The sequence below is a fragment of the Crinia signifera genome, chromosome 1 (assembly GCF_055691185.1).
Source record: "Crinia signifera chromosome 1, ASM5569118v1, whole genome shotgun sequence".
Classification (NCBI taxonomy): Eukaryota; Metazoa; Chordata; class Amphibia; order Anura; family Myobatrachidae; genus Crinia; species Crinia signifera.
In genome coordinates this window covers 182,127,531-182,150,391 of record NC_139217.1, presented here as the reverse complement: position 1 = coordinate 182,150,391, position 22,861 = coordinate 182,127,531, and the positions used below count along the sequence as shown (strand labels likewise).

The 22,861-nt window shown below is 43.8% G+C and overlaps 1 protein-coding gene across 3 annotated transcripts in view; it reads left to right on the top strand.

The window, feature by feature from the left end:
* The window catches only part of GSTCD (glutathione S-transferase C-terminal domain containing), a 168,025-nt gene that overhangs the window by 110,628 nt on the left and 34,536 nt on the right, over positions 1-22,861 (top strand). For all 3 annotated transcript variants that reach the window (XM_083178808.1, XM_083178790.1, XM_083178798.1), the window contains 3 exons: positions 8,824-8,939; positions 11,907-11,951; positions 14,809-14,937. In XM_083178808.1, the coding sequence (XP_083034934.1) occupies positions 8,824-8,939; positions 11,907-11,951; positions 14,809-14,937 (290 nt within the window). The remainder of the gene's footprint in view (positions 1-8,823; positions 8,940-11,906; positions 11,952-14,808; positions 14,938-22,861) is intronic.

Here is a 22,861-nt window from a genome sequence, read left to right as displayed (position 1 = left end):
TACACTCCATATTTTGTATTGTTTTTTGCTATTTTTAGATATAGGTTGATAAAAAATTATAATTGTAAGAATGAATATAATAGTTGACCTTTTGTATAACATTGCTAAATATACTTGGGCTATATAAATTGACTGCTAAAAATATGAGAAGTTTAGCTGTGCTGGCTTAAGTTCTATGTAATTCTGCTGCTTACTCCCATCTATTTATATATTGTGAGAAAGTCTGTTAGCATGAGAGATTATTGGTGCTAAATATAATAGATATACAGGTATTAACCAATGTATAACATATACAAATATGAACCCACTAATTAGTATACACTTACCTAGTCTTCCGGAAGTTGCAGCCCCCCACACCTTTAGAAGAGTGGTCTGCTCTTCTCCATCCTGACCATATGAAGTGGGCAAAATGGGGAGGTTAACAAGGGAATGCTACCATATGAAGGGGGAGGAGCAAGTGATGTCATTTACATTATTTTAGCCCTGTACTCTCGCGGTGGATCTCCAACTCTCAGCATTTACAACACATTGGGCACAAGGCCAGTTGATACGTATAGGCATATTGTCCACCTCGTTTGATTTTTTTTTTATGGCTCATCAATCACACAGCCTCCTTGGCGCCTCAAAAATACTTTTTAAAAATCCCTCGTTTCCAGGACACAATAAAATTAGCTTTCAGTGATTACTTCTCCCTCAACTCCAACAACTCACCTTGCTCCCCTTTGGCATGGGAAGCCCATAAAGCAGTCATTAAAGGCCACATGATTAGCTATGCCTCACACAGGAATAAAGATCACAAACAAAAAGTGCATATACTCACAGACAAAGTACATGAACGTGAGTCTCGACACAAACACACCTCTCGCTCTCTTTATGATGCACTCTCCTCAGCCAGAGCTTTTCTTAACGCTCTTTTGGCAGAGAAAATCGATAGATCACTACATTGGCTACAACATTGTTTCTACAAAATAGCAATAAAACTGACATCTTACTTACCCATAGGCTTAAGGCATGGAAGGCTCTTACGGCCATATCCGCTTTGAAAGATGAAAGCATCTCTTTGCAGTACAACCCCACCACTATTAACTCCCCTTTTAAAACATACTATGAATTACATTTGAAAAACAATAAAAAAATTGTTGAATCAAAACATACTATGAATGTCTCTATAATCTTAAAGACTTTTTAAATCTTCTACCTCCATCCAATTTATCGATCACCAATTATTTATCCTCTTGTAATATCCCCTTAATTGACCCTGACTTATCAACATGCCTCAATAAACCCATCACTGCTAAAGAAGTATTATCAGCCATTGCCACACTAAAACCATCCAAAGCACCCGGACCAAATAGCTAACCGATGTCCTACTACAAAACATTTCAGATTTCCTTATTACCCCACCTCACTCAAAAGTTTCCCCATTTTATTTGGAAACCACCAAGTCCATGACCACTGTCATTCCTAAGCCCGAACAAGATCCTCAATATGTAACTAACTATAATCCTATATCACTCCTTAACACTGATCTCAACATCTTCGCTAAAATGCTTGCCAACATTCTAAACCCAATTCTCATTAAACTTATTAATCTTAATTAATTTGGCTTTGTCCTGTCCAGACAAGCATTAGACAACACTCAGCTTATCATAGACCGTATTCATTACATCAACACTAACAAAATCCCTTCACTTACAGTATGCTTGCTCTATATGCAGAAAAGGCTTTCAGTAGGGTATCTTGAGGTTTTATGAATCAAACTCTCCAACAATTTGGTTTTCAGGGAAATGTTCTCCTCCAAGCCAAACAAGTACTGTATCACAACTCATCAGCTACAGTGCAGGCAGGAGGTCTTCAATCTGAACCCTTTTCAATTACCATTAGAACAAGACAAGGTAGTCCCTTAACCCCACTCATTTTTGCTCGAACCCCTAACACATACGTGCTAATTCAGATATCATGGGAATCCAAGTCAAGCACTCACAATATACTGTACTATCTAATTATTTGCCAGTGATGATCTATGCACCCTAACTAAACCACTCATTTTATTGCCTAATTGATTTTTCAATTTTCTATCGCAGGATACAAAATGAACATCACTAAATCTCAAGCCCTTCCTCTTCACCTGTCAAATCATACTAAAACACTACTTTAATTTATTTATTTATTTATTTATTTGCAGTTTCTTATATAGCGCAGCAGATTCCGTTGCGCTTTACAATCTTATATTAACTTTACACGGAATAAGGACTTCATAAAATACCTAGGAGTTCAGTTAATTAATCATACTATTCTCTATATAGAGCTAATTTCCTTCCATACTTAGATCTATAATTAAAGATATCCAGCAATGGCAGTCATATTACATATCATGGATTGGTCATATTAATGCCATCAAATTACTTTACCTCTTTCAAATTTTCCTGATCCCAATTCCTTCAAACACTATTACCACACTTCAGTCCACATTGGGCAAATTTGTTTGGAACCATAAAAAAATGAAGAATCTCACAGAGCATTTTAGCCAAATGCTCTCAGACTGGCGGTCTTGGATTACCAATTCTCTAACGTTACTTATATGCCACAAGACAAAGCCAAATGATAGCTTGGCACTCCCCGAGAAATAATTAATGGTGGGTAGACCTATTTGGCGTTACCTCAATCTCGAAACTATCCTGACTCCCATGTAAATCTCACCACCAATTTTCCTTCCCATCACCCATTGTTAACCTACTGTAACTCTTTGAAGATGGGAAAATCTAGACATCCATCCCCACTCTCCACTTTTTGGAACAACCCAGCATTCACACCTGGCCTCTCTCCTGCAATGGCATCTCCATGGATATCTTTGGGAATTACCAGGCTCCATCATTTATCAGGCAGTTTTGCATCAAAATAATTTACGGTTACAAGAGAAATACGGTGTACTTAACTCTCTACACTGTCAATATCTTCAATGACGCCACTTCATTTCTTCTCTTGTTCCCTACCCCACATCAAACACCTTTCCTAATTGAGAGACATTGCATATGTCGACCTATTGATTCGGGAATGATTTCCAAATTATACTGTATAACTTAACACTGATAAAGAATCCTCTGTCCCTTGAACCCTATGAACAAGCTTGGAAGCTAGATTTGGTGCAACATTTTGATGATGAGGAATGGGACACAATTTGATCTACAATTTCCAAATGCTCAATAAGAGTAGCTAGAAGATTCCTACAAAATATATACCAGGTGGTTTTTAGTCCCAGATCGAACTGTTCCAACCTATGCTGGAGAAATTGTGGTCAGCATGGCACATTTTGTCACATATGGTGGTCCTGCCAAAACCTCCAGCCTTACTGGGACATGGTATGCTCAATTATATCACAAATCATTGTGCTCCCTCAATCTCCCACGCCTTCCAACCTCCTCTTATAGTATGTTCTCCTTTAAATTCCTAGGGAAACTAACAAACTCTTCCTTCATATATCTTGCTCAGCCATATACCAAATTGCCTGCAATTGGAAAGTTTCTACTGCCCCAGTCACCAAGATCTTCTAAAAGGTTGTGGCAAAGATGGAATACATTACTAGCCCTCAGAAAATGTCACTCTGTTTGGCTTCCTTGGTATTCCTATCACAACACTCCTCTCCCGGGCCTTAAGTAAGTAATAGTTACCCCAATTAAAACTAAAATGGCCTCATATACTCTTTCATGGCCCCGGCTTGCTACAACAGTTCACCAACCCTCCCCCACATAGATATGTTTTTCAAATTTCTTACTCTCATAACGTAATTTAATGAGAGTTGTACTTTTCTTTTTTATATTTAGAATTTAACCCCTTCAGTGGCAATCCCGAGAATTTTCTGGGCTGTGCCTCAGTGCCCAGTCTGGCAAGCCTGGAAAATTCTTGGGATTACCACTGTTTAGAGCCGGTCAGCGCTGCTGAGTTCACTCACTGATCTCAGGCAGCTCCGGCGCTGCCCGGCTCCCTCCCCTCTGCGGCGCCTCCTCCTCCCCCCTCCCCTCCGGCTTTTGTATTGTCCTGTCCGGTGCCGACTTATGACAAGCCGGCTGCCGGGAGCAGGGACGGGGTGGCGGGAGCAGGGACGGGCAGCGGCTGATTCACAGTTCAGCGGCGCTGCCCGGACCCAGGGAGAGTGTGGTGTTTTTTTTTTAAGGGAGCACTTCCCATAAAAAACTCGCCCAGTAGGGAGCGCTCCTTAAAAAAAAAAAAAAACACTGAAGGTGTTAAATTGTTTTCCTTCTTGTCACATTTGTTGGTACTTGTGTACAATCACGGCTCCCACGATGTCCATCGCATAGTAAAAAAATCGCATCGCATGCGATTTTTAACAGAAATGCATCCAAATGCATTGAAATTAGTATCAAACATGTCCAATGGCCCCCAAATGTCATTTTTCAGGCTGTACCACCCCCAGTATCAACCTGCGAGGGGCGGCGGTACGCATCAAAGACCTTTTCATTCCCCCACTATCCACGTCGGCATGGAGTTGAGAATAGAAACTTTCTATTCTCAACTCCACGCCGACGTGGATAGTGGGGGTATGAAAAGGTCGTAGGACGCGTACCGCCGCCCCTCGCGGGCTCGCTGCGCACGCCACGCTTCGGGTTCGCGTTGATAGTGGGGGTGGTACAGCCTGAAAAATGACATTTGGGGGCCATTGAACATGTTGGTACTTCTTTACTTTCACGGCGCCAGCATGGCGCCGCGCGTACTTCCGGGTTACGCTCGCCACTAATTAAGTTAAATAAACGGAGTTAACGCCATGCCAACATGGATAGTTCATACCTTCACTATCCATGTTGGCATGGAGTTGATTTTAATTAGCGTGGCGAGCGTAGCGAGCCACCGAGCCCGCAGCGTGGGCGAGCGAAGCGAGCCCCGCAAGGGGACTCTGACGCGCGGCGCCATGCTGGCGCCGTGAAAGTACAGAAGTACCAACATGTTTGATACAAATTTCAATGCATTTGGATGCATTTCTGTTAAAAAATCGCATGCGATTGTATGCGATTTTTTAAAAATGGCATAAAACGGCAAAAATCGCATGCCACTACATATGGCATGCGATGACATGCGATGGGAGCTGTGAAAGTACACAAGTACCCATTTGTTTTTTATTTTTATTGTCAACATTTAGTGACAGAAACAAGTGACACTCAAGACAAGTTTATTAAGAAATTTGTGATTTTATTCTGCAAAATGTATACATTATTTGCAGAATACTTCAATTTATATCTACACGTATTCAATGTATTTGTTGTCAATTTCTACTTATTGTATTCTTAATAAAAAAAACTTATTGGAATTAAAAGTGCCCGTTATTGAATAAAACCAAAACCAGTAACAAATCATCTAGCTGGAACTGGATAGGTGACCTGTGAAAACAAAAAGACAGATGTATCCGTTGCTCTGACTATATGAATGAATGAGAGGATGGCCATATAAGCCATGATTGTCATTGTTCAGGTGTTGAAAGCCCATAAACCTTGGCTTAAAAATAACGCCTACCATGCCAGACAAATCTGTTACATACAAATGGCTTTCACTAAAACATCTTTCTTACAGAAATGCATTCACCAATTTTACTATCTACAGTTTACTTAGGAAAAAAAAGGTGAAAGAGAGGTGGGGAGATTGTGTGTGGTTACGCTATAGTACATGTCCGTTCCTGACTGCACTTGTTTATGTTTACACTGAGGTTGTATCTATGAATCATGTTGATATGTATGTGCCTCAAGCTGTTCGCTCTCCTGCACACTTAAAGGCACACTGATCATTGAGATCATTACCGAAGCGCCAACGAAACTCCCTTGGAATGTAGGACAGAATAATTAATGATCCAACTAACAAATGATTAGCGGGAAAGCTTTTTGGTTCAGAGCAAACACACATTGTAAAATTGCTGCTTATGTGCTTATATGTATCTATTTAAAGTTTTAAATTTTGTACTGTGATCCTCTCTCTCAAAATAAGATATTTATAAGAATGTTAACCCTTGTAGTGGCCGACTGTATAAGCATATTTTAAGAAGCCAAAGATTAATGTAATTGCTTTCTAAGCGTGCCCCTCATCTTTGTTATACTTCATTTATATATATTTTATAGCTGATCATTTGAAATAAAGTAAATGAATAAGTTTGTAAGAGGGAAAGGACCTGTGATTTTAGGGTTGGACATAGCAAATCACAAGCTGGCTAGTTTTGGGCACTGGGGACTGAAACAAAATAAGCATGAAATCGATCTATTCAATGTAAAAATGTCTAATGCAGGCACTTTGCAGATTCATTATGAGTTGGGTGCAAACTATATAAAATATAATAACTTTACACCTTGGCAAATATCAGATTGCGCAGCAGGTGAGGGATAATTAAAAGGTGCAGATTTATCGTTGGGAGGGGGGATGTCCATAATTGCCGACTACCTGTCTGTTCTCTCCAGGAGAACAGCCAGGACAGCTCAGCCAGGGGGTGGATACATCACCGCGGGCTGGGTGGAAGTGATGGGTGGTACGGTGCTTGTGGTGGTGGAAACATGCCTTAATGATGCAATTCAGCACAAAATGTGTTCTCAATGACAAGGTAGTAGGGACGTAGCATTGAATTGTGGGAAACTTCCAGAGTTCAGGAAAGCCACCTGATATTTGGGAGTTTCCTGGACAAGTTTAAAGCAAACTGCTTTAACATGCACAGTACCACTTAATGACATTCAATGAAATGCGGCTTTGTGGATCACGAATGCACAGTTAGATTTAAGAAATTTTGATTACTCCATTGCTTTATATTAGATTAAGCACCATATAACATTGAGCCTTATTCTAGTTCACTCTTTCTGACAAAATCCTTCTTAGATGGACAAAACCATGTGCACTGCAGGTGGGGCAGATGTAACTTGTGCAGAGAGAATTAGATTTGGGTGGGGTTTTACTTCAAAGTGAGATCTATATTGCAGTGTAAATTAAAGCAGTCAGTATTTACCCTGCACAGAAACAAAATAACTCACCCAAATCTAAATCTCTCTGCACATGTTGCATCTACCCCACTGCAGTGCACATGGTTTTGTCCATCTAAGAAGGATTTTGTCAGAAAGACTGAACTAGAATAAGGCACATAGGCCCTTATTCTGATCTCGGCGGTACGGCCCGCGTGCGGCCGTACCGCCGATGTTTTCACTCTGCACATGCGCAGAGGTCACTCTGCGCATGTGCAGGCGAAATCGCCGCACAAAAATTTTATACGCCGCAAAGGGGGCGTATAGGGGCGTGAGGGGCTTAATACCCTCATTTCCCTATGCATACGCCCCGCGTTTCATGGGCGTTCCCATGCAAACGCGGGGCGTATGCATGGTAATGAGGCTATGACGCCAGTGATGGGGGCGGAAAGCTGACATCGCCGGATGTCAGCTCTCCGCCCCCATACAAGCTTTCACACGGACGATTGTCCGTGTGGTCTAAGCTTGCGTGAGCTGGTGGAGCGTGCGGCCCTGCCTTCGATGGTCGTCGACCATCGAATGCAGGGGGCAGCTCCCACCATGGTGGAGGCGTACGCCCCACCATTTTCATGCGGATCGCCAGCCGTCCGCGTACGGACGGCCGTGGCGATCTTTCTTGTAGGCGGGGATTGGTTTGTGCGGCCGGAGCAACGTATGCGGCTCCGGCCGCACAGATCAGAATAAGGGCCATAGTCTCCAACTGTACCGATTTAGATGGTACAGTACCGTTTGTTTTTTTTACGTTCTATACCGGCTAAAAACCATACCAGTTTTTAGCGCATGACATGTGGAAAGGACACAGAACTCAGTAATCTCTAGGAGACCCCAGCAGTGACTCCTCCTGGTTATATTCTCCACTGGATGCCACAACTGCTGGAGGGGGAGCGGGTGACGGACCAATGCATCCCCTTTAACTCTCAGGTAACATTCACACAACTCCCCCGCTGCTGATTGGCCAAGATGATGGTGACGTAGGGGTAAGGGCTGTGGTACGTGTACCAGAGCATCCGGGGGGGGGGGGGGGTAGGGGGGCCGCATCTGTTGATTTTTAACATTCAATGGTTTGCACATAGATTATTTTGTACTTTGTATAAGATTTGTACGGGTAGGTATGACAAATTATTTCATTAAACATTCACTTTATGAAGGAAACTAGTTGGTCTGCTCAGTACTCTGTGATACTTTGAAGTGAGACATCTATTTTTTGCAGTGTTGTCCATTGGATGAAAGCTGGGTACACACTGAGGTATATGCCATCCGATCTGGCGGAACGGCATATTGTTCACGCAGACTGACCCTTGGAACCACTTTGTCTAGGAAGTCTGGTGCAGTCCCTGTGCTCGACACATCTGCAAAATGTGGGCAACACGTCCCTGTTTTGTAGATGATCGTGGTTGCCACCCAAAAAGCTTCAGCATCCCAGTCATGCTGCGGTTATGGGCTGCGAGCGATTGTGCAGCACCCATTTTGCACATACTGTACATAGACCAACAAACATCGGAACTAGTACATAAACCTTTAGCTTTATGTACTAATCTGAATCCGGCCCAATGTAAAATGGTTTCTTTGGTGCTATTATAACTGTTTTCCTCTAATGTTCAAGTTACAGGTAATATTCCACTCTGTTTGGTAACTCAGGCTGCTATACAATCGATACAGATTAACTAAATGATGGTTTAAATAATGATGACTTAAATAGAGCTGAATAATTGTTATAGTGTTTCCACTGAATATACCAAAAGTAATAGCGCAGTAAATTGTGTCTAGCACAGTTATTTTCACACAATGTATAATGAAATGTTTTTTTATTTTTTATTCTTAGGTAAAATGTCCAATGACCGGGCACTAAGAAAACAACAGCAGCTAAATAATCTCTTATCAGTAGTGATTAATATGGCTAAACCAGGCAACACTATTGTGGATTTTTGCAGTGGAGGGGTAATGTATCATTTTTGTGTTTATTTACAGTGTGTATGTATATATATTGCAGGAGGGACAGAATATTTCCACATGAGGGTGTTTTAGAGCAGCAGCAGGAAAATTAGATCCAGTCCAGCTTTCCTAAACTGATGTGATCAAGGTTTGGCTTATAATCTGCACCTATAGCACCCTGTTATATGTGTGTCCAGGGCAGGAGATCATTTCTCCCAATGCTAAAAAGTTGCTGGGTGATAAGACGGTAATGTAATCTATATCCAGTGTATGTTATTCCAGTGTATATATGTGTGTGTGTATAATTATTTATATATACGTGTGTGTGTGTATATATACTGTATAATTATGTCATTTTTATGGTTTACTATTTTTATAAGGTATACAGTACATCAATTAAAAGCACTTATTACAAATTCATAAACAATGTGAATTAACTATATAATTCCACTGGTGCCATTGCAGTGAAACACAGAACCATAGAGCTTTGGAATGGTGGACCAACATTGCAGACACACCCCTGTTATGGGAGCAGTTCCACCAATGGTGTTTTGTCTGACTGACATACTCTTCCCCTGGCACGCCATATTACTGTATATAATATATACCTGCATTTGCTCTACCGGGGTCCAAAGCTGGAGCTCTGTAAGCTTTCTCTGTCCTGCTCTTTGGCTATCTTCTTGTTGTCCTTCCCCTCTATCAGGACACATGCTACAATACCCTTATTAACACTCTTCTTATGAAATACTATGGGTGCCCATACACAAAGCAGTGTTCTCCCTACTTTTTGTACTAGATTGCATCGCATCTAGTACAAAAAGCATGCAATGCTATCTAGTACAAAAATATACGTGCCACATGTAAATAGTTTTGTTCTGGGAGCCTGCAACTTCCCCCACTATTAATTAGCTTGCTGAGCAATTTGTTCAAACACCAGCCCCTCCCCCTGTACCAGCTGACCAAAACTTTCCTTCAAAATTGGAAATATTTGGACTCCTGCTCAAGGTTTGCCTGCCATCTTAGTCTGCATCTCAAGCATGTCAGCTGAAGCATGAGTTTGACTAAAGTTTGGACTGGATTTGGACTTAAACCCACACATCTATTTATTTTTCACCAATTACCATCTCTCCCAGCCTCTAAGCTGATGAAAGCTATGTATTACTTATTTTGTTTACTGTTTCTTTATCATGATTTGTTCCATGTACCTCCACCCCCACTGTATGCTGTACCATCACTGGTTGCACAACCTGCCAGCAACAAGCTGGCAGGGTGTGCCAGCTATGGAAGAAAAGTTTTATATAAATAAAATTATTATTTTTACTGCTGCCTTTGAGAACCTGATCAAGATGGCGCCGCAGATGGCTGCCTAGGAACTGTGCCACCCAGCCATATGTACCCCTGTGTCTCTCCTGTCTTGTACACTGCATAGCAACCTAAAACTGGACAAGGTTTGGCTGCTTCGCCTTTATGTAGGCATATGCGCCCTTTAAGTTGAAGCCAGTGTTATCTGCATCTGTTAGAAGGGTGTAGGAGGTGAATTCATGTTATGAATAGGAGTGGCCTGACCCCTAAATTCACTGATGGATATTTTAAGATATAGCACAATAAAATCAAGCTAGAAGCTTAATGTCACATTACTACATTATTAAATGTTAAGCTTCCACCTAAAAAGAATGAAATAATGCTAAAGTTAAAGTTTGATTATGAGAGTGCATAAATGGTTAGAAGTATCAAAATTTATTAATAAATTAAAAGGTACACTTTGACAATATTGGTTGTTTTAGTGGAAAACTAACATACTGTATCATTGCTCATGCAGATAAAGCTGCAGTCACACATACAAGATAGGCATGCTGCATATAATTTTAATCAGCATAGACTGATTTGTGTATCTTATTCGCAAAGTGAAAATAAAAGACAGCCAATGTTAGCAGAGTTGCACAGGAACTTCCAGCTCACTCACGCCAGGCAACTGTGGATGGCCCTTGTTCTGGTTCACTCGCAAAGGCAAATTTATTCTCAAATGGACCAAACCATGTGCACTGCAGGGGTGGGGGGGGCAGATGTAACATGTGCAGAGAGAATTATGCTGGCCACACATCAGACCAACTTTCCTCCAACCATCCAACTAGTTGCTTGGATGGAATAAAAATATGGAACTGGATGGGAGCAAATGTAATATTTACTTCAGAAATTTTCTCCCAAAATCTGGAAAAGGACAAAAACTGTTGCTCAAACACAGTACTGTAGTTCAACCTGTTTGAGTTAAACAATTTGACTGAATGTTTTTGTCCATTTTCCTGGGTTTGTGAGCACATTTCTGATTGTACTTTGCTCCCATCCAGTGCCATATTTGTATTCCATCTAAGCAACTAGTTGGATGGTTGGAGGAAAGTTGGTCTGATGTGTGGCCAGCATTAGATTTTGGTGAGTTATTTTGTTTCTGTGCAGGAAAAATACTGACTGCTTTAGTTTTACACTGCAGTATAGATATCAGTTTGAAGTAACACCCCACCCAAATGTAACTCTCTCTGCACATATTAAATCTGCCCCCCCCCCCCCCTGCAGTCCACATCGTTTTGTCCATTTGAGAAGGAATTTGCCTTTGTGAGTGAACCAGAATAGGGGCCTATATGTATGAGGGCACATCTGTACTTCCTGGGAGCAGCACTTAGTGTTCAGGGATATCAGGATGTTATTTCATATATTATTATTCATTTTCTTTTTGCGCCTGAATATATATTTTTTTCTTTTTTCAATTCAAAAAGGTTCACTTTAAAAAAAATTGTACATATCAATATTGTAAATTAATTCTAATTTTGCACAGTATGATACTTGGATAGTGGGGTACATATTCACCTACTGTCATGTACACGCTGTTAGCTGATTTAATAAGCCTACTGTTAGGTAAGAATCATTTATATCCAACTGTAGGATGGTAGAGACTCATTCTTTGTTTCTTCTCTATTACAGGGTCATGTTGGGATTGTTCTGGCTTATTTGCTGCCATTTTGCCAGGTAAGCTTCTCCATGATGTAAAGGTGAGACTGAGCATTCAAGGCCTAGTATTTAGCTCTATGTGAATAATACACAAGTACCTAAAATCGCATCGCATTGTATGGCATTGTATGCCATATACAATGCTATACAATTTTAACATTGTATGACATCGGGGGAAATCTCGTCGCATCGCATGCCTTATGGTCTGCGATGCGATGGGCACCGTGATACTACACAAGTACCGAAATAGCTGATGGTCTCTGATGATTTGAGACACAGTATTCATGTAAGAGAATGGAGATGTGCCATTAAAGGTCAGCTTTTCATTTCCTCCATGAAACAGAAAAAAAAATGTTCTACATGTTTAAAAAAAAAAAACATGTGGTCATCAATCATTGTGTAGGGGGAAAAAAATCAGGAAGCTGGGTTGGAAATCCGGATGGAGTCAGCCACAGGTGAGGGATTTAATCCTCTGCCAATCAAAGAGTCATTCTATCCTATACAATGAAATAAATATGTGGACTCTTCATTTACAAGGCTAGAATAACAACGCAGTATTAGTGTATGCCATCTGAAGCAATATTTTTATTATAAACAATTCGACTAACATTTTGTAAAATAACATCGCAATGATTACATGTGATAAAAACAATACGTAAACATTTATATAAAAGGAAGTGCTCCATTGTTTGATGGGAACATTACATTTTTTACTTGTTAAAAACTACAGAAATTTGCAGTGGCGTGAGTCTCTCTAAATAAGTACTGTAAATGCTACTTTATATGTGTGAATGAATATATATGTATGTATACGTATAAAACAAAAGGAGGCACCAATAGTGTTTTGGGGCCTCAACCGTGTTTTCAAGGACATTGAAAATGGGATTGCGATTGCGGCCCGAAATCTTTTAAATTGACCATTAAAGGCTTATTTTTAAATTGAAGACAAGTCTGAGGGAGAAAAAAGGGGGGTGTACCAGCGCTGGCTGAGGTATAAAATATAAGCAAACATTTTAATAAATTATATATATTGTATAGGATACCGTTCTGCAAATTTTTGCTTATATTTTATACCTCAGCCAGCCCTGGTACACCCCCCTTTTTTCTTCCGACTTGACACTTTGAGGACCTGACAAGTCCTAGTACCAGCTGCAGATAGTAGCGCACTGATCACCTCCTTTTGTTTCTAAGTCTGAGGGAGAGCCTCCTTTTGTTCTATACATATATTGGATTGACCATTATCCTGGGAAGGCACCGCAGCATAAAGAGAAAATTGCGATTTTATATTATTTATTTATAGTTTCTTATATAGTACAGCAGATTCCGTTGCGTTTTACAATTGTAAACAGTGATAAAACAAACTGGGCAACAACAGACAGACTTGGAGATAAGAGGGCCCTGCTGCAAGCTTACAATCTATAGGGATATATATTTTATGTATTTATATAGTAGATCCTGGGGTGGCACTCCAATGTAGCAGTATGACCCTCCCTATAGTCAATTAACCAGCGCCCTCCGCAGTGGCAGTTGATGAGCTACGCACATCTATGCAGGTGGGGGGACGGCGGCACTCGAAACAAAAACACAGCAGGCAGGTATACCTGACATTTCAAAGCCTGGCAGCCTTTTTAACAAGATGCTTGAGAATGTTCTGCCTGCTGTGTTTTTCTTTTGAGTGTCACCGTCCCCCCACCTGTATTATGTACACATACATACATACATACATACATACATACATATTTATTTATTAATAGTTTCTTATATAGTGCACACATATTCCGCAGCGCTTTACAGAGAATATTTGGACATTCACATCAGGCCCTGCACCAGTGGAGCTTACAATCTATATTCCCTACGACATGTACACGCACATGTGGAAGCCAATTAACCTACCTGTATATTTTTGGATTGTGGGAGGAACCCGGAGTACCCGGAGTAAACCCACGCAAGCACGGGGAGAATATACAAACTCCACACAGTTAGAGCCATGGTGGGAAATTAACCCATGGCCTCAGCACTGTAAGGCAGTAATGCTAACCATTACACCATCAGTCATACATACATGTATACTCATAAATGCACACTGTGATACCGCTTTCACATTGCAAAGCCTGATCAGACCCAGGATCTTGATCCTGGTCCTGACCGGGGTCCGACACTTTCACAATATACACAGGGCAACCCAGGTTAAATCCTTCTTATAAACCAGGTTGAATTGATTCGTTGGTCGACCGGGTGTATTATGCTTGGTGCTTTCACACCGCTCCTCGACACGAGTCGATCTAGCAATAACCTGTGTTATTGCCGTGGTGTGAAAGAGGTATCCGTTACTCATTTATTTTGTATACCTCTACACTGGTGGGGGACAACTCCACTAACGTTGGGCATCTTTTTTCTAGAAATTGTGTCTTAGGGCCTTATTTTGGTTCATTCTTTCTGACAAAATCCTTCTTAGATGGACAAAACCATGTGCACTGCAGGGGGGGCAGATGTAACATGTGCAGAGAGAATTAGATTTGGGTGAGTAATTTTGTTTCTGTGCAGGGAAAATACTGACTGCTTTATTTTTACACTGCAATATAGATCTCACTTTGAAGTAAAACCCCACCCAAATCTAATTCTCTCTGCACAAGTAACACCTGCCCCACCTGCAGTGCACATGGTTTTGCCCATCTAAGAAGGATTTTGTCAGAAAGAATGAACCAAAATAAGGCCCTTAGTCACACAGGAGACTGTGCTGAATAATTTGATATGCACCACTTATTAACTCTGATTTCTCCAAATCTTAAAGATTTGATATAATTGTTTATATGTCTTAAAACAAGGATAATAATGTATTCGATTAACATCATCCATTTGTCTTCTCTGACTCCAGATTGTTCTGATAGAGAATAAGGAAGAATCTTTGATGCGTGCTAGGGAAAGAAGTAATGGATTAGGATTAACAAACATCTGGTTCATTCAAGCAAATCTCAACTATTTTACAGGCAGTTTTAATATAGGGGTAAGTTATACTATTTGTTATTTTGTTATAGTTTTTCACATAGGATTTAAATTTCTCAGAAAAGTGAGCACATTCTACTAATGTGCATTTTGTTTTGTGTATCTGAATATCTGCACCGTGCTTCAAGATTACATTAAATTTAACAAGCATGTATAGGTGTATCATTACTGAATACATTCTGCAATTTTAGCACTTATGTGCAGCTTACTGAATAAGCTAAAACCCAAAAAGATGATCTCACAATTTCTGTTCACTATATATAAATATACCTAGCGCCTTCTATGCAGGTTGTACAAGCATCCATATAGTTGACTATAAGTGTATGTTGACACCTCCGAGTGTTGTAGTCATTGTGGAATTAAAGATCCTGTGTAACGGTTTTCCGACACCGCCGAGTGTTGTAGCTTTTACATGGTCGACATACCATGAGTGTTGACACAGTGTTGTAGCTTTTACATGGTCGACATACCATGAGTGTTGACACAGTATGACTCATATGAGTGATCAGGAGACTTTAAGGCTCAGAGTGCCCTGGAGCCTGGAGCTACATGCATATATTATTCAATTGAGTGAACACGAAGATACTATTAGGCTGAGAGTATATAGCCGGCATGCATCCATGTTGACGGCTCATCTATGCAAAACATGTTGCTCATATGCCATTGTTATGTCTCCTAATACGAGATGCCTCAGAGTCTACAAATACCATGTATTATTATGGTGGTCGACATGCTAAACTGTCTACACACCCACGCAATGTTTATTTCTGTACACACTGTCAATGTTTAATGGACAACCAATACTGCGCGCACCCCAGGACCAGACCTAGGTGGTCCTGTACAGCGGTGTTATAGCCCAACACCACGGTTGACACCCACTGTCCCCACCAGCCCCGTCACCACCTCTCTTGGCGTGTCAAGCGGCATTGTCTGTACGCACACAGACAGCTGCCGTCCGCCACACACTGGCAGATATGGGACTCCTGGAGCTAGCCTAGTGCTTACACTCTGGGAAATCCCAATGATGCTGCCTGAGCCGCGCCCCCCACTACAGCTGTCACTCACTGTAATTGAAGTCAGCTGCTAATCAGTGGAGGCCTGGTTGGTCCAATTTACATATGCATTTTGGCGCAATTTTCAGCTATTTAAGCAGGCTCTTTTACTGTGTGCCTCACCTCTGATGAAAACCGTTTATTTCGGTTGAAACAGCTGTCAGGTGTACAGCTGTCATTGTGTGCAATCATGTTTGTACAATAAATCAACTTTTCTTCACCATCCACCCGTGTGCCGGTTCCTATCCTTCTACAACCAAGGGGGGTAAGTGCTTTTCATGTCCTAAAACTTTATGTTCCTGGCACCGGGATTTTTTTCTATTTAGAGTGCCATCCTGCAAACCAAAAGTCTATATCTTTCATTTCTATCTGGATTGAGCACCTTTTTTATTAACCTCTAGAATATTATCTACATACCAACGTTATTACAATTTTACTGCTTTGCACATTGTGGTACAGTCACTCAGTGTACGCTGAAACACGGGAGTCACTTTGGATACCAATGTCGCAATCTGCCAGCAATGAGGCAGCAGCTTCATTATAATTTAGCACTACAGATGCAGAAAGAATTCTCTTTGCGGATACCGATGATCTGACATTTGACAAGGACACCCCTGAGGAAATTTATGGCGACTTGCTCAAATTGAAAAAACGTGAGATTGAGCTGTCCCTACACGGTCAGACTCTTTCCCAATATTATAAAAAAGCACTTATCCCCCGGGGCTTTTGTTTGTACAACCAGCCAACGTTGGGGAGGCATAATAACGATTTCTGCAGCAGATGGTGCAACATTTTAAACAAATGTTCACATGATTTAATGTTGCTAGTGATAGAACAGACAAGAGTGGACCTGGAAAACATCAAAGCAGAGATCACGGAATTACAGACATCGGTGCCCTATAAAGGACTCGAGGCGCCTGACTGCAGTTTACTACCCAAGCTTGACCGAGAAATTGAGACATTCAAAACCAACCTTCTTAAATTTAAAAAACAGAAGTATAAGCAAGTCAAGCAGGACTACAAGGAAAGCAGAGTCTACCCGTGGTTTTCCAGAATTGAACCCAGAAGGTTCCGTCCACAACAGCGCAGGGGCGGTGCGAGAAGACCCCCTGCAGACTACACTGATATCGAGACACAATCGCAAACTTCTGCAAGCGACTCCGAAACTGCTGCAACTGACAATCAACCTCCGCGATACCTGGCGCGCGGCGAGAGAAACAGACGTCCGCCAAAAAACCTCTACTACCCACCCGCAGGGGTGGGAGGAAGAGGAGAAAAAAGAAGACCCCAGAACTAGGGGGTGGGACAGTGGTGTTCAACCTGTCCAGGCACAACTTGACCACTGCAGAATCGACATTGTTGAACCGCGGTGTTAGGATCCGCCTCCAGCGGATCTGTGTTATGCGCAGATTCACATATTCTGTGTGTAGTTTCATGTTCTCCCTGGGTTTATCTCAGCCTGTGTGTGTGTGTTTACTCGCTAGTGGCATCCAGTGGTCAGCCTGGGCCATTGCAGGTTACTTTCAGTACTGTGTGTTCTGGACTCAGGTGTCTTGATTAGGCTCCTAGCCTGCAGTGCACACCTTTAGGCAATGTGTAATCAGCACCACATTGTGCTCACTATATAAACCCTCTGGTTATTCAGGCCCATGCCGGTTATAGCTTTTGTACCTCAGGGTCTCAAGTGTTCCTGGTTCCCAGTCTTCCGTTATTCCTGGTTCCTGTTCCCTGTCATCCTGCATCCTGTCGTTGATTCCCAGCTGTGTCCTCCGTTCAGTCTCCTGTCCTCCCGGTGTCCGTGTGTCGTCCTTTATCCGTCTCCCGGTCCCTGCAGCTCCTGTTGGTCTTTGTGGGATCCCTTCTCCAGCGTGGTGCTTCCTTCGGCTGGTTCCCTGCCTTGTCCGCAGCATCTCAGCTCCAGCTAAGTTGATATCCCTCGGTGTTCAGATAAGTTGGGAGATTCCCCCTCTTTGTCTCCTTACTAATCATTTGCTTATTGTGTCAGCGTATAGTGTATTGTTACACCTGTCAGCAGTACTTATTGTGTCAGCATATAGTGTATTGTTACACCTGTCAGCAGTACTTATTGTGTCAGCATATAGTGTATTGTTACACCCGTCAGCAGTTCGTAGTGTGTCAGCATATCGTGTATTGATACACCCGTCAGCAGTTCTTAGTGTGTCAGCATACTGTGTATGGTTACACCTGTTTAGCATTAGCATAGCGGGTTCCAGTTTAGAGTGCTATCCACTGGCACCCCTCTCCGCAGGGCAGGGTGGTTCTCGCCTCTTTGTTTGTAGATAGGTTTCCCCTTGTTCATCACTGGCCTTGGCGTGTGTGTTGTCCTTAACATAAGACCAGGTGGCATCGAGGTGGGAGCCTGACTAACGGGCTCCCACGAACGCGGCTATTATTGGTGAAGCCTAGCACCCCGCACACACACGTCAACTCCATCTGAGTACAACGGAGTCAGGTTGGCGAGGCTGCCCTGGTCCTGTCACTATCTCCTTCCAGCCAGTGTCACGTGGTGTCTCGCCAGACAGCGTGGCACAGGAGATCCTAACATTATAACCGGCCATAACAGATAACTCTGGAGCTGAGTTCTGCCCTCTCAGTCCTGCAGTTTTCCTGTCTTGTCACAGTATCTGTTTTGTCACTGTCCTTGTCGAGCCACTTTTTGTCGTGTCATTGTTTGTTGTGTCTGGTCTGTAACCTTGCACGGCTATATCATGCAGGCCATGCAAGAAACTTTAGCGGCTCTAAATTTGGCATTTTCTGCCTTTAAACCTGGGCAGTTAGAGGTTTTGCAGCAGTCCTTACTGCAGTTGCAAAAACTCCTCACAGAAATTTTTCTGATCCTCCCAGAGGTCACAGGGGTTCATTCAGCCCCTAATGGGACCCTGCCTAAGGAGGTATTAGGCAGCAAGTCCTCAGACCCAGAGGTTCAGGTAATGCATAGAAGTGTTCTACGGCCGAAGCTCCCATTGGAGGAGCGTCAGCGGCGTAGAGACTTGAATCTATGCTTATACTGTGGAGATTCAGGCCACTTTGTGCAAACTTGTGTTTTGCGCAACTCCAGTGGTGGCAACAGGGTGTTTCCTCTGGCCAAGTCGGGGCAGGTTGTCAGATCTATGCCTGTCTACACTGTGGCAGAGGAGTGCTCTGAGTCTCCCAGTAAAAGCGCTCTGATTAATACGGTTGGTCCAAGTGCTGGGAGTCCCCATTTTGGGTTTAATAATCAGCAGAGGAGGTGCTCCCCGCATGATGGGATTTCTGTTCATATTAAGTCAGAGTTGCAAACCCTTAAGGGGAAAACCCAGGTGATTGACTCAGATGCCGGGGGCCCGCCGAGCCGGTCAGATGCCGGGGGCCCGCCGAGCCGGTCAGATGCCGGGGGCCCGCCGAGCCGGTCAGATGCCGGGGGCCCGCCGAGCCGGTCAGATGCCGGGGGCCCGCCGAGCCGGTCTGATGCCGGGGGCCCGCCGAGCCGGTCTGATGCCGGGGGCCCGCCGAGCCGGTCCGATGCCGGGGGCCCGCCGAGCCGGTCCGATGCCGGGGGCCCGCCGAGCCGGTCCGATGCCGGGGGCCCGCCGAGCCGGTCCGATGCCGGGGGCCCGCCGAGCCGGTCCGATGCCGGGGGCCCGCCGAGCCGGTCAGATGCCGGGGTCCCGAAGTGCGCAGCCCCGAGTGGGGTCCCGTGCGCAGCCCCGAGTGGGGTTCCGAAGTGCGCAGCCCCGAGTGGGGTTCCGAAGTGCGCAGCCCCGAGTGGGGTTCCGAAGTGCGCAGCCCCGAGTGGGGTTCCGAAGTGCGCAGCCCCGAGTGGGGTTCCGAAGTGCGCAGCCCCGAGTGGGGTTCAAGTTGGTGTTGCCCCAGAAGGGGTTCAAGTTGGTGTTGCCCCAGAAGGGGTTCAAGTTGGTGTTGCCCCAGAAGGGGTTCAAGTTGGTGTTGCCCCAGAAGGGGTTCAAGTTGGTGTTGCCCCAGAAGGGGTTCAAGTTGGTGTTGCCCCAGAAGGGGTTCAAGTTGGTGTCGCCCCAGAGGGGGTTCAAGCCTGTGTCTCCCCAGAGGGGGTTCAAGCCTGTGTCGCCCCAGATGGGGACTCTGTCCATCCAGTCCCTAAGAGGGATTCTGATTGTCCTGTCTCTGAACAGAGTTCCAGCTATGTCGGTAACATGGAGGGACCATCTGTTGGTCTTTTTGTTGTTGCCCAGCCAGAGTTTCACTATAGTGCTGCCCACTTAGAAGTGCGTCACAGTGATGATCAGCCAGAGACTCATCATAGTGCTGCCCAACCAGAAAGACCATCAGACTTGGAAGAGGTCATAACCTCTAAGGGGGTCCTTAAAGTCTCAGCCTCAAGGGCCATAATTCCAGCTATACAGTCCAGTCAGTTAGCTGATAATGAAGTTACTGTTGATGCTTTGAACGATATCTCTACATCTATAGTTTTTGATGGGGACCTAACCCAATTTGTTGCGCTCACTAACCATTTTGTCACTATTTTGGAGTCCAGACCATTTTTAGGTATCACTTCAGATAATGTGGTGCTCTATTTAATTTACTGCTTCAGAGGTGAACCTTTCGAATGGGCATGCAAATTTTTTCAATCTGAGGATCCCATTCTTAAGAATCTCCCAGCATTCAGTGATGCTGTAGTGAAAAAATTTGGTCCCAATAAAACTGGTGTAGATGCCTCTGGGCCGACCATCTTGTCTGCAGAGACTCCATGTTTAGGAGAGTCAATACAAAGGGCCCAGCCCATAGCTATTACCACTGGGTGTGCCTTTTTGTCTCCCTCTTACAGAGATCTTCCTGAATTATTACCACCTAGAGCACTGGTATCCAGGTTTGATGCTTTCTCAGATTCAGACTCAGAATTTGTGTCTGAGATTGATGGGTATCCGGTGTATACAGGCCCTATGGTTTATGAAGAAGCCTGTTTAAAACCAGGGACATCTTCTCGTACCAAACATTCTAAGAGAAGGAAAAAGAAGTATATGCACTGACCTTGTGCTTTGTCCTGTTTGTCATATTTCTTTGTCTGGTTTTGTTGTGTCCGTAGGCCACCTTTGAGAGGGGGGCACTGTTACAAGCTGCAGTCACAGCTTGTTCCTGTTGTTGGTTGATACCCCCATTCCAGGGTTTGGTATTCTCCATGTAGTGGAGAACCTGGTATTGGGGTCCCTTGACCCCTCTTCAAGGGGGGGGTACTGTTAGGATCCGCCTCCAGCGGATCTGTGTTATGCGCAGATTCACATATTCTGTGTGTAGTTTCATGTTCTCCCTGGGTTTATCTCAGCCTGTGTGTGTGTGTTTACTCGCTAGTGGCATCCAGTGGTCAGCCTGGGCCATTGCAGGTTACTTTCAGTACTGTGTGTTCTGGACTCAGGTGTCTTGATTAGGCTCCTAGCCTGCAGTGCACACCTTTAGGCAATGTGTAATCAGCACCACATTGTGCTCACTATATAAACCCTCTGGTTATTCAGGCCCATGCCGGTTATAGCTTTTGTACCTCAGGGTCTCAAGTGTTCCTGGTTCCCAGTCTTCCGTTATTCCTGGTTCCTGTTCCCTGTCATCCTGCATCCTGTCGTTGATTCCCAGCTGTGTCCTCCGTTCAGTCTCCTGTCCTCCCGGTGTCCGTGTGTCGTCCTTTATCCGTCTCCCGGTCCCTGCAGCTCCTGTTGGTCTTTGTGGGATCCCTTCTCCAGCGTGGTGCTTCCTTCGGCTGGTTCCCTGCCTTGTCCGCAGCATCTCAGCTCCAGCTAAGTTGATATCCCTCGGTGTTCAGATAAGTTGGGAGATTCCCCCTCTTTGTCTCCTTACTAATCATTTGCTTATTGTGTCAGCGTATAGTGTATTGTTACACCTGTCAGCAGTACTTATTGTGTCAGCATATAGTGTATTGTTACACCTGTCAGCAGTACTTATTGTGTCAGCATATAGTGTATTGTTACACCCGTCAGCAGTTCGTAGTGTGTCAGCATATCGTGTATTGATACACCCGTCAGCAGTTCTTAGTGTGTCAGCATACTGTGTATGGTTACACCTGTTTAGCATTAGCATAGCGGGTTCCAGTTTAGAGTGCTATCCACTGGCACCCCTCTCCGCAGGGCAGGGTGGTTCTCGCCTCTTTGTTTGTAGATAGGTTTCCCCTTGTTCATCACTGGCCTTGGCGTGTGTGTTGTCCTTAACATAAGACCAGGTGGCATCGAGGTGGGAGCCTGACTAACGGGCTCCCACGAACGCGGCTATTATTGGTGAAGCCTAGCACCCCGCACACACACGTCAACTCCATCTGAGTACAACGGAGTCAGGTTGGCGAGGCTGCCCTGGTCCTGTCACTATCTCCTTCCAGCCAGTGTCACGTGGTGTCTCGCCAGACAGCGTGGCACAGGAGATCCTAACACGCGGACTGTCATTCGTCCCCACTCTGACACAAAATTTATTTCAGTGGCAAATAGACATGTATCGTCTCGGCAGACAATTGAGACTGAGGGACCACTTCATCAGGAACCCAGTTGTCAACACGACAGTCAACAACACATTGTCCAATAAGCCGGCCCTGAGATGTAAAAGCACCTTTGACCCCCCGTCCATCAATTCCTCGATCAATACATTTAACAGGGTCCTCAAGAGGGACACCAATGCCTTCATCGAAAAGCAAAAAATCTCCTTCCATAACACCACTAAGGAAGAAAAGCTTGCCATTAGAACCCTATCAGAAGATGCGGATCTTGTCATCAGACCCGCGGATAAGGGGGGTGGGATTGTCCTACTGAATAGAAAATACTACATTGCCGAGGCAATGACACAATTATCAGATGCCACCTGCTACCAGCAACTGGACTCAGATCCCACCTGGAGGTTCAAGCAGTC